At 38.0% G+C, this 13509-nt stretch overlaps 1 protein-coding gene across 1 annotated transcript in view; it reads left to right on the top strand.

The window, feature by feature from the left end:
• The window catches only part of LOC146830893 (fibrocystin-L-like), a 533569-nt gene that overhangs the window by 32993 nt on the left and 487067 nt on the right, over positions 1-13509 (top strand). The window contains exons 7-14 of the mRNA XM_085603812.1: positions 365-458; positions 1152-1205; positions 3499-3566; positions 3648-3690; positions 6596-6666; positions 7319-7429; positions 9536-9637; positions 9853-10121. Coding sequence (XP_085459938.1) covers positions 365-458; positions 1152-1205; positions 3499-3566; positions 3648-3690; positions 6596-6666; positions 7319-7429; positions 9536-9637; positions 9853-10121 — 812 coding nt within the window. The remainder of the gene's footprint in view (positions 1-364; positions 459-1151; positions 1206-3498; positions 3567-3647; positions 3691-6595; positions 6667-7318; positions 7430-9535; positions 9638-9852; positions 10122-13509) is intronic.

Raw genomic sequence — 13509 nt, 5'->3', positions numbered from 1 at the left:
GCACCGATACATAGCTCTGTCATACTACATACTACTGTCATATTTCACCTAAATTACAGCATCTGAGCTCAATACCCATGCAATGTAAATTGCTGCCCTCGGGCGTGCTCTTTTACTGTTTGCTAAAAGGCTTGATTGCAAGATCTCTGTTGCCAGGTGATTTCACCCTAGTGGCCTGTGGTCCTGCTCTTGCTATAGTGGCTCCCCTTGCAGCGCACCAGTCCCTACTGCAGGGACTGCCCGCCCTACAGTGGCTAGACTGCCCTCTTCCCTTATCCAACAACAAAGGGATCACTGTCGCCCAGAGTCAGGCCATGGCCATGTTGAAATGATGTTTAATATTGTAATTTATGTGCTGTGACAGGTTCGATGATCACCATGAGCGGAAGGATTCTCACTGATGTCTACGGCAGCAACACCGCCCTCAGTTCTAATGGATTAAATGTCCGAATTTTGAGGTAAGTTATACTAACAGTATTGAGGTGCTCCGTAAGCCACCACAGTTCTGCATTAAGTGTCTGTATTAAAATACATTTGACATTAATTGGTGATCACATCTGATGGTTCAGAGTAAATAGGTTAATGTTGTGCCAAAGAAAATAAATGTGGCCCAAAAACGTATGTTACTTAGTACAAGTTTTCTAATTACACATTTCCACATTTATTACTAAAGTGCAAAACAAATTATCACCACAGTCCGACGTAACTGAAATCACGATAGTAACAACTAGCATAATACTCTCTGCACACCTGCATATTTACAGCATAGACTATATGCAATTTCACAATGATATCTGATGTAAGATAGAATCGGATTGATTATCCTTGGTACCTGCAGTCTCCCTGCTTTGTAAGGTCTGTTGCCACCTAACGCAATCACAGCCATCTTTGGAGTGCTTGCAGGTAATAACAGAATCTACATCTTCAAGCGCAATATTGAATAATTTTCAAGCTAAGCTCGCAAGCAATTTATTTTGAACTACTAGCATATACTGATGCTACTGCATGAAACATTTGTTTTAGTTACTTTACTTATTGGAGGGTATGTAAACGTGAATCTATTTTTGTAACTTAATGAATTTCTGATGGATACCTTTTTGCATCATGGACAATCAAACTTGTTAAACTTGTTATCTGTCTACCTCTTTCAGAACCTATGCGGGTGGAATGCCTTGTGAACTGCTCGTACCAAACTCAGATACTCTGTAAGTACCAAGCACACAAATCTACAACAGGTTGCTTATTTAGGACCATCAAAGTGGTTTATTTGCATGTTTAGTGCTGACTATTGTAATATGTGCACACTATTTCCCACAAGACTGCATGGTTGGTCCCAACAAAGAAATCGCTGACATCACCTAGATGTGGATCCCGTGCTCACTATCCCACTGAAACCAATCGACAGGCCAATGAAGAGCCCCAATCAGGATGAAACTGGTCTTGAGCTACCTGTGTTCCGATTCAGGGAGGGCCTGACCTGGCAGTTCCGGAAGGACTGTTCTTATTGGAGCAGAATCAAGACTGATTTGCATATGGCTGGGCCCAAACTGAAGAGGCACGGTGGACAAAAAAGCAATGGGTTGGAACACTATCCCAGAATGATTGCCAGTTGTTAGGCAACTTGCAAGCATTCCTCCCTGTACCTTTAATGTGGCAGTATAGCATAAAATTAGGTGTGCACAGGGCCCATACATTTATAAATTCCCGATACGGTTTCATGTTTATAAAAGTGCAGAGAGCTTCACAAATGTAATTAATGTCATCCTGTGTAATTTCATCAGTTTCATTAACCAATTAACTAAAGTCATTACATCTTAAATCCTTAAATTGCATTTTTATTTTACTTGTAGTGACAAGCCTGTTTTGCCTAGCATTGAATTGCTTAGTTGTCATAGGCATGCCAAGCCGAACCTCTTAGTTGCAACTACAAATCACCCAAATTATCAGTTGATTTAGGGTTGGCGGCCAACAGTGCAAAGCTCATGACCTCACAATATTTATACCGATAAGCATCAATACAAAAGCACAACCTAATTAAATTACAATACATACTGACACCAAAAAATCATACAAAGTTCATAGCCATCACTTTCATAGGAGAACGGGTAATATGATAGGCAACCTCATGTGTAAGATTATTTACAACATTTGTAATTGCATCTGTCACATCAAGTCTAAGGTCATGAACACTGGATTTGAGTTATGGTTCTTGTGGGTGTTGGGAGTTTTGGATTGCGAAGTTAACCATAATGTTAATTCAGAACTATGCCTGCACTTTAAATCTTCCTTTTTTCAGTGATTTTCTGACTCTCAAAAATATATATTTAGGTGCTATAACCAAAGCTAACCATCACTTCACTTTAATCTTGCTTTTATTATTGTACTTTGTATTTATGTTTAGCAATTTGTATCTTATGAATTTTTTTGCTATACCTTTGCTGCCTTTTAATGATCTGCACAACATGTTTCAAGAACAAGTTGTTGTCTTTTGAAATATCATCCTACAGAAATCAAAGCAGAACCGAAAACCACTAAACTTGATATGAAAGTAGACCTTTAATCCGACCTGTACCTTTGATTGATTTGTGCACATTCATTCAGTAGTTTTTGGAAAATTAACAATACATATATTTGTTGGCCTGGCTTTCTTTATCATGTCTGTAACGCATGAATTCATGGGTAGTTCCAAGTATTATTTGAAAAATGTGATATTCTCTTTTTCCATACTAAGAAAAAAGGTAAAACAACCATGCAAATGTTCATAGTGTGTACTATGAACACTTGGAATACTTCAGGGCTGGCAACACACTGGGTTGACTACCCATGGAGGTTGGGAGATCCTCCCACACTGCAAATGTCAAAATTAAATGTATTTGTTACATTCCCCTTATCTTTAAATTCTCTCCATAAAAAGCGTCATGTGATCCATGTACTTGAAGACCAAAATCCCATTAAAAAAACCTTCCAATGAACTATTTGGAAAGTTAAACACAAAAGTCCATTAAGGTGCCCTTGCCCTGCCTATGCACAGCTATGTTTCTGTTACATGACAAGTGTAATATAACTCTGAAAATCACTGTGCTGAATTACATTTTTGTACCTTTTACCAAAAGTCTCTTTAGGGTTAAGAGTTGAGGTGAGTCTAATGATGACAGGGTTAAGCTATATTTTTAATTGAAATGTGACAATCCAACTGCTATAACCTCTTACAATGCAACTGAACCACGTAAAATTGCTGCGGAGTTTTTACAGACCCTGTCAATATTTTGCTCTCAAATGTTTTCTGAGGCCAAAAACATCTGCTGGATTGATTGTAGTTTAAACATTGTTGGAGCATAGGTTTTTATGTTTAAATATTTCTGGTGAATAGTTAGTGTATTTGTATGACAACTCAAAAGAAGTTCCTGAGTAAACTCGTCTCTTGTTCATGATATTACAGTATACAGAGAACTGTAGACAGAAAATGCATCTGTTAATTATTTTGATTTTTTCCTTTAGACATGGTTTACAGCTTACCTCTTATGACATGGGAACTATTATTTGTAAAATGACTGGAACATATGTTGGTAAGTGTCAATTTCTGTACATATTTTTTATGTTCTTAAGAAATACCAAATTAAACGTTCTATTGTTGTTTATTTTCACAGGCCATCATAATGTCAGCTTCATTCTGGATGCTCAATACGGACGGTAAACCACATTTCAGATATTAAAAATAAAATGAATTCCTTAATGTTTGAGTAACAGTTTGTTTTTCCGTTTCAACGGTAGTACTACTTGTATACTCTTTTTGTGAGGGCGAGCTGTTAAGTTTTGGCTCTGTATTGCTTATCACCTCAAAAATAAGTACATGTTTTAAAGAGATAAATGTATTTGTTTATAAGTTATTGAAAATAGGACTATGGGGTAGATAAATGCAAGCATCCTCTGCAAGTAAATTCATTAGGTCCTTAAGGATATTGTCATTAATTAAAATACTTTAAAACCACTGTAAGAAAATACCTCATTTTTGCTGTGGTCCTCCACATTTTTCCTGCCTGATTTTTGTTTGCTTCGTGATCTTTGTACTATGCCAATACAAAAAAATTGGTGAGGTGTGTATTCTTTTCAACAAAAAATGTTATTATGATTTCATCTTCAATACAATTCTATCGAGGTCGCACCCAGTAGATCCACTAGCCACAAAAAGAAGTTTAACCCTTTTGGCAAAAAAGTGGAACTGGAGGTGTATCTCAGTTCTCCTGCATTGAGTTATGCTCTATTGGAGACAGAGGGTTGGGGATACAGACATACCTGTGGGAGAACCTCTTACCTGCAGGTGTTTGATGGAGCTCCGCACTGGTTCCCCAAAATCAGTATGCACAAACAGTTGGCATTTTACAACTATACGACTATTTATTTCAAAGCATGAGTCTATAAATCAAGTAGATCAGAATGTGTATAATTACAAAAAACTCAGCTGCTGATAAGCAAATCAGAGCTAATTTAAAAAAAAGCCTGATCATATTTCATCATATTTCCCCAACCTGCTCTCTACCAAAAATATTTGTACCTTGTCAGCCGCCTAACAGTAATGGCTCTACATGTTTAGTAAGCTTAAATTAGACTGTCTTTCTGTAACTGTGGAATTTCATCCCTTCATCATTTCCCCTCAGCTTCAGGTCCGTGTGTTTAACTCCACCCCTTCACTGGTACTTGATATATCTTTGCCGGTTTTAGACATTTCCACTAATGAAAAGGGGTCGCTTATGCTCGGCTCCTGCTTTCTTTGCTACAAAAATGTGGCATTTGGAAGCTACGGAGGCTGCTGCTTGCTTCTCTCTTCTTCCTTCCAGTAAGGATATCTACAAGGCATCTACCCTTCCACCGGTTATGTGAAAGTTCTTTCTTCGCTGTCCTTTTATTGTCAGAAAACGTTGCATTTCTGAAGAGAACATGTGTTCATCGAGCACACGCTGTGGGCATCACTATTCTAACGGTTGTGCATCTCTTCCATGCATCAGCTTAATATTAAATAAAACCACATTTACATGCATTCAGGCCTAGCTTGCATATAAAATGCTTTATTAAAACATAAAGACTCTGCCAAACATGACTATGCCTTGGTTTCACCGAATTGTCTTATTTAACTTTTCTGTAAAGTCATTGTAGATGTTGCAGAAAATGCACCAGTGACAAGGAAATTAAATGCCTTATGTAGGCTGCAGTGTGAATTGACACCACCGATATATATAAATGCAAAGCTCCAGAGAGCACCACTGTTGTCTGTCTGGGCTGCTGTTCAAAAGAAATGTAGTAACACGTGGTAAGGAAAAGTGCCTTTGCCATCTAGAATAAAATACTTTTATACATAAACTAAGTCACCCCTGAAGTGTGCCTCGTAAATCTGTACAGATGAGTTCTTAAAGTGCACCCATCTGAACCCACCACTTTTATAAAATATATAAAAGGGGGTATGCTATATTTTGGGGAAATTATGCCCTCACCGTGAACAATTACAAAATGCTACTTGTCACTGTGTACTTAACGTCATTTTGTATAAGCAGGCATAGTTATGGATGGCTTGGCAGCTACACGGAGATCTATTTATTTAGGAGGAATAATACATTTTATTGTGCCCCACAGCTCACTCAATTGCTAGGTACTTGCTCCAAATTCTGACAACTTCTACAGGTTGTGAAATTCCTTTCCAAAAGTTCTTGAAGAGGCTAAGGCAGCCTTTTCGCTTTTTCAAGAGGCATAGTAACATATTCTTGTAGCCTGATAAATCTTTCTGGAGATCTGAGAACCATTTCAGAAGGTAGGGCATACGTTTTTAGAACTTTAGGGCCATTGGTGATGACAGTGAGACCGCCGCCAACAGCCAGTCGGTGGCGGTCTCACAGTGATCGCAGGCAAGTTTCCAGTCCTCCACATTAGAACGGCGGACGGTGTGATGGCGTTCGGAAATACCAACTACCACACATCTGATGGACTCCTTGAGCCCGTCGTTACGTCGGAGGCTGCCATAATCCCCACAATGGTGGCAGTGCCTGCCAGGCACCTCCACAGGGATTATGATGTCCCTCCCCGCCAGCCGTTTCATGGCAGTTCACCCTCCATGTAAAGGCTGGGGGAAAGGGACATTGGGGGCCTGTAGCGGGCCCCCTTTTCCCCCTGGCCTTTGATTTTGTTTGTTGGGGGCTCCTCTGGTGCCCTCCTACATAACAGTGCGTTGATATGTTTCATGTCTATGCTTTGCACTGCGGCGTGTGCTGCAGCACGCAGCACCCGCTGCAATACAAAACATAGACAATGCGACCACCTTAGTGGCGGTCGCATTGTGATTTCATTGGCTGGACCACCCACATCCTGTCGGGCGGTCCCATCTATGATAGGGACCACCATCCTAATCAGCTCCTTTGTTTTGATAAATGTCTGTTATTTTAATAACCGTGTAGATCAAAATATAAAAACTTTTGTTTTATTTATTTATAAATAACCCTTTGAAAAGTATTGATATTGATTCAATAATTGCTTACTTTATTCTCATTATTATAAGTGATTAATAAGAGGATTTGGATCTATGGGTGATTTATGTCATTGTTTCCCACAGGAGTGCTCCACGGTTGAATACTTATTTTGTGTCCTCAATGAACAAGATTGCAATGTTTCAGACCTATGCAGGTATGGATTTTGCATTCTCCCTTGTTACAGGCATCATATGGGTGCTTGCAAGCATTTACTGATTTTTAGGAAAAAAGAGGGAAGTCTTCAAACATATTCTATAGTCAAAGAATCATCAATATTGTTCATTCAAAAATAGTCTATTATGTAAGGTTACGTCACTTGATGTAATTTGAAAACCTGCTTGTGAATGATGAAACTTTTATTGGCAGCTCTTAGTGCCTCTCCAACATGAATTCTCAGCATGAAAAAATGCAAGGAGGCGGAGCAAAAATCAACAAAAAAGTATAGGTGACCTAAATAATAGATTTTTTTCAGCACAAACAGAAGAACTGAATTAAATTTCCATCTAACATTTGTTAGGATAGAATTCTGAAACTCAAGCAACACACTCATCAGCGCTTTTTGTGGGGATGCACATTTTCAATCACTGAAAATCAATTATCTCTCATGTGACTTTAGATGCACTTCAACTCCTGTTCAGCTTTGGTTTTACAGTTAAAAAAATAAGACATATTTAGAGATAAGGAAAATATTTAACTCGTACCACTAGATTTCATAAAACATTTGTTAACTCAAAGGGAAAAAGTTAATGTGTACCGTATAACTCACAGTTTATTGTGTTGAAACCTCTTATGAAACGTTTATTTAGTTGTCTCTGGAATCTCACCTGCTGCTGGAAGTATCCAGGGTGGAAATATGCTAACAATAACCGGACAGTATTTTGATGACACAGATCGGCCTATCAGTGTTCTCCTTGGAGGTATGTTCTTTGTAGTGTGCGTTCCTTGTAATATGTTTTCTTTCTGTGCTCTGCTTTTTCTTCATACAGGGCATTATGTGAAGGGCACCCTCTTCAAACGTAATATTGCACTGCAATAATACTTTATATTTGTTAACATTTAATATAAATATTGTACAAGGTCTATATTGTTTACAGTGTTATGGTAATGGCTGGTATGGCCAGCACAATTTCTATGTGCCCTTTCTCTGAGAGTTGCCTTACAACTTAATACAAATTATCAAACATGAGGCAATGCTGAATTCACTGAATGTTGCAGTTTTGCAACATTAGAAGTCTGACAACAAACATTGTAGTAAGGAGTACCAGATAACAAATACAACTGATATTTCCATGCTGTCTGAGGTATTTTATCATCAACATCTTTTAAAATATTTTTATTGTTGTAATTTTCCTTCCTAAATGGGGATATAAGAGTAGTTTGGAAGGGCTTGGAAGAGCCTGAAATGACTGATCTCCTTCCTGGTAAATACAATGGCTCAAACTTTAAAGTTACAATTCTATTCCACGGCAGATACTGAGCCAAGCTTGACTGTGTCCTTGTCAGCTCCCTTACTCTTCAAGAATTGGAAGTCATTCAGCACTTAAGATGTGCTGCGCAGTGCAATACAATCACAACAGAGTTAGCAAAGTTTTACATAAACTCACAAAGGTCTTTGTGGGCTTAATCCACATTGGGACTGGATTTCTTCTAAGCGACTACGTTCTGAGAGCTTGAGGTTTGCAGTTAGGATTAACAGCTGGAAAATTCACTGTCTAGGACAATTATGTAAAGTTTGAAACATGGAATTTAATATTTGACTGACCATTATTTACCCTCTTCCTGTAGGTTTCTTTTCCCTATTTTTAATCACTGTACTTTTACTCAGGTTGTAGCTATACAGCTGATTAGTCAGATGTGATTTTTAGTTGCTGCTCTCTCTTTATGTATATATTTATGTGCTGTGAAGAAACTTATATTTTCCACATCTTTATTGTATGATGGTATGGCTATTTATGTTTTATTAAATGGCAATTGACACTCAAGTGTTCACAATCCTTGATGCTAAGGTTGTGTATCCTAATTTTAAGACAATTGGCCTAATACACTCAAATCGAAATTGATCTGTCATACTCTTTTGTCATACTTATCTAATCTTATTTGCCCCAAAAAATTCCCAATGCCACTATGCTGTTTTCTGCATGTTTCCAGCAGTTTCCATACACCAACACATATATATTTAGTTTCATGATTATTGGACCTGTGTTATAATAAGCATTTATATAGATTGCAGTTGATATATGGTTGATTCCTGTGTTAAACATCCTGTTTTTCTTTACTGACTTTCAGTTCAGGGAACAAATATCCTATTAAACAATTGCATAAATGACCAAATAGGCAGTGTAGGAAGAAAGATTATTATTGCATTTCAATAGGTTAAGCATTAATATTTCATTATTATCCATTGCCATCTTTAGTCTCTGACAGGCAGCCAGACCAGTCCCAGACTAGAGTAGAAAGTACTGCGAGAATAAATGGACAGCATTTTAGTAGAGCACGGGAACCAAAATAGAAAAAGTACTATGTGAATTACATTTTCTACAATGTGCATCTGTTGAGATATGTAAACCATAATCTGCACAAATCCTGCAGAAAGAGTTAAAATAATTTTACAATTAAAAAAATTCGGCAGTCATTGCAGGAAAGTTCACAAAAGATTTTGTATCCCTTTTTCTGATTAGTTATCCTCATTTCTACCTGAACAAATGGTCGTTTTCACAAAAGCACGCATCCGTTTTTGCCACACTTTTCTCAACTACTCAATTGTAAATCACCATATCACCCCAGCTTTACCTTAATTTGATTTTAAAAACATAATTAATTGTCCGGATGATCAGGTCAGAGATTCTTTTTACATTATAAAACAAGACATTGTTTAGGTTGTTTCTGAGGAATTTAAGAAAGGGCACATATCACTTTGATATTATTATAGTGTTCTATTCTAAAGAATATTGATTACTATGCTCAGCACGGTAACAAATACTGCACAGTCCAACAATAATATCGTACCATTACCTTCTTTACAGGACAAAGTTGTGATGTTCAAGCTCATACAGATACCACAATAACCTGCAGGACTCCTACAAAACCAACAAGAGACTCACTTGACTTCACAACTCTGTTTCCAGGTAAGTGTGCTAAATATTCCATGCATTACCCTTTATAAAAAGTAGACAGTCCTAGAATAGACATTGTTAGTTCATTTTACAGTAACTTCTTAACCTCAAAAGACATATTTCAAAGTCAGGAGTAATCATCTAAGTTTGTAGGTGCACGTTTATTATAAAAATGAATTCATAGTACGAATTAGTTATTAGGCTGTCTTTATCCTTCCCATTTCTAGGTGGCAGAGGACTCATGCTTGAATTGTGGAACAATAGCAGTCCTTCTCGCTTAGAAGACGCACTCTTGTACAACGAGAACACCACCGGATATGCTGGTGCATCATGGGTCGATTCAGCTTCATACAAGTGGCCCACAGGCCACAACGGATTTGTTGCTCGTCTCAGTGGATTCTTTGTGCCTCCAGAGTCAGATAATTACACATTCTTCATAAAAGGAGGCAACCGCTTTGCCCTCTATTTTAGCCAGAGTGGACACCCTCAGGATAAGGTACCCATGCAGGGCAAAATTTCAATTCTTCAGTAATATTGTCATCCTATGGTTTTAAAATATGCATTTGAAGATAAAGTAATGTTTATTCTGAGATTATACAAGACAAACCGATTAAGTTCAAATAGTTGTCTATAATATATGCATGACATGTTTGCAGTAAAGAAAATAGAGTTAAGCATTGGAGCAAGATATATCTATCTATCTATCTATCTATCTATCTATCTATCTATCTATCTATCTATCTATTATATTCACTTAAAAAAGTGAAACCAATGAAATTCCCCCGTTATAGTTAGTTGAGATAACTATAATTCGCGCGTGATCTATAGTTATCTCAACTAACTATAACAGGGGAATTTCATTGTTTTTTTACGAGTGAAATGTCCACCTAACTATAACATGTGTGAAACCTATGGTTTTTTAAGTGAATTTGCAAGGTTTTTTAAATGCTAATTCCTAACTATAACGAGTGTGAAACCTATGGTTTTTTCCGTGAATTTGTATGGTTTTTTAATGTTTTTCACCGTGCGCGCACCTGCGCGCACCCCGCGATTTATTAAAAAAAAGGTTTTTTCACCCTTCGGGGTCCATTAGGGACCCCCTGACAAAGGCTAGGGGGTCAGGAACTCTCTACTCTGCCCCCTTTTCACGTTCGCCACCTCTCTTTTTCACTGTCGCAGCCAAAACAAACAAAATGGCGGACGACACTTCCTGATTTCGACCGATTCGAACGTTGACTGACATGTAACCACCAATCAGAATTACGCTCGCGCACGTTAGGGTGCGCGCACCGTGCGCGCACGGTGCGCGGCTATAGATATTTATGTACTTTTAACTGCAATTTTCTCAGGAAATACTGAACAGATTGACTCCATATAGGCAAAAGGCACATGCCTGACCTGAGGACTACCTCTTTGCCAAATTTCAAGTAATTCTGTTCAGCCGTTCGGGCTGTACCTTCGACTAAAGGTCGTATGAAAAAATGCATGGGGAAAACGCGTTTTGGGACCCCCCTTTTTTCTCAGCCCCCGCTTGACGAATCACCCCAAGACTTTTAGGGTTGAAGCTGAACGGAGCGCGCCATTAGTTTTGAAAATTTCGCGAGGATTCGTTAACCGGCGCCAAAGTTATTCAAAATAGAATTTTCAGATTTCCTATGGAAACGCGGTCCTAACTATAACTATCTACTGGCGACCGCCAGTAGATTATATATATATATATATATATATATATATATATATATATATATATATATATATATATATATATATCCACACAAAAAGAAGTTTAGTTTGTGCGCTCTCAGTAATGAACAGGTAAATCACGAGGTAAATAATCCAAGAGTTTAATACACACTACGCGTTTCGGCGACAAGCCTTGATCACGTGTGACAATGTGTTACAAAACAGTCCTTGATAAAGCATTTGAAAATACGAGGTCATCACAATGAAGAAGGGACTACGTACAAACATAGGTAGCGGCCATCTTTGAATGGTAAAATCAGTAAATCGCATTGATATAAACGTAAACATTGCATACTCAGAGTAAATTCTAAAATCAAAGTATAATTTATAATAAATGATGCAATAAGGACCGCCTCCTCAAGTGCGGAAAGTCCCTTACGCTACACTGCTGGACCAAATAATTGTAAGGGTAGCATACAAAGTGAAGAGTAATTGCCATAGTAATGATGCCCCACACTAATAACACGAAAAATGCGTGAGCTAAAAAATGGGTCATGTGAATAACACTTTCCGGGCAAATGCCCAGGCAACCTCCTGGTTATGCTAGTGTCTCGGGCTAAATAACGAGAACGGTCAGCATAATACTAAAATAGTACTGCTCTAGCACATGAAATGTGCAGGTGATGACTTAGGTCAATAGGACTTATCTTAAACCAAGAACGTGCTCATATGCTCTACCAAGGAACCGTCAGTATATATATATATATCCACCATACCACAATACAAGGTTTTCCACATTGTTGATCATTTCGATTCAATGACACATGTACAGATCAAAATTATTACTTCTTAAGTTCACCACTGCTTTTACAATAAAACATTTTTTTTTTTTAATTGCAAAATACAATTCATAGCATCTCTAGCATCACGCTGTGCAGTGTATTAGCATTAATGGCTTCATATAGTCCCTGTGGACATGCGCAATGATTAGAGTCAAAATCGCTGCAAAGATATCTTGAAGTACAGCGAGTTCCCAGAGGGCTTCGGATAATGGTAGCCCCAAGTTACGAAGAGCCTAACCCAGACATGTTACGCAAATGGACTGCAAATAACAATGATGCCGCACGAAGAATGTTAGCCATCCTCATCAAATATGCGGACTTTGATTGGCAGAAAATACTGGCAGAAATAGAGATACTTTCCGAAATATTGAGTAAGGAAGAAGATCAAGACGCACTCAAGCATTTCATGACCGCTATAAAAGAGAGGCTAAAGAAACTCGAAACCTCAATAAAGGAGAGAAAGGCCCAAAAATGTATAAGAGACAAGCAAGACTATGATAGAGGCCAGATCTATACGTTTGCCAGAAAGTTCTACACTATCAGAAGGCAGAAAAATGGCAAAATCAAGTAAACCTGTACAAGAAAACTATTCTGAACAAAGTAGTATCCAGAGTTCAGAAGTGGATACAGATCTTGATGAAGATACCCAAGGACCAGTGCCATCTGTTATCGATGAATTCGATTTTTTACACAAAGAACGGAGGTTCAATTTAAGACCAAGGCCACCAATAAAGATTCAAAAACCACCAAGAGGAAGAGGCAGAGGACAAAGAGGAGGAAGGGGGCAACCCGTCAAAGGCATACAAGAAAAGAGGAAGCACAACAAGAAAAATGAGGTCGGCAATGAAGCTTCTATAATCAATTTGACCAACGAGACTCTCACAAATCAAGAAAAGGAAATTTTACAATTGGGATTATCATTCTGCCCCGAAGCTGGGTTGGACTATGTCCAAACGAGAATTGATTTATTTAAATTTGTTAGAATGTTGAAACTGAAGAAACACTTGCTTGCTAACCCTGCTGAAATATTGAATACATCTACAGTTCTAGAAGAGGAACTGGCAGTTAATGACATGAGTCTGATGATGGAACTTAGGGAGATGGATACAGAAACGGGAGCAAGTGGAGATGATGTTGAAGCACTGGCATGAGAGCAAGGGATAAACATCTCTGAAGACGCACTGACTAACTTTAGACCTACCTCCCGTTTTATCCCGATGACAACAAGGGATGTGACTGATGTTTAGTGATTTAGTCACTAATGAATTAAAAAATCTAGATGTTCAGATGAATGAGAAGAATAAATTGAGCATTGCAAAACATAAAACTTATCGGGCTTTATTTAAAAAACTGTCTGAC

Source organism: Triturus cristatus, chromosome 5_1, assembly GCF_964204655.1.
Source record: "Triturus cristatus chromosome 5_1, aTriCri1.1, whole genome shotgun sequence".
Classification (NCBI taxonomy): domain Eukaryota; kingdom Metazoa; phylum Chordata; class Amphibia; order Caudata; family Salamandridae; genus Triturus; species Triturus cristatus.
This window is presented reverse-complemented; position numbering and strand designations above follow the sequence as displayed.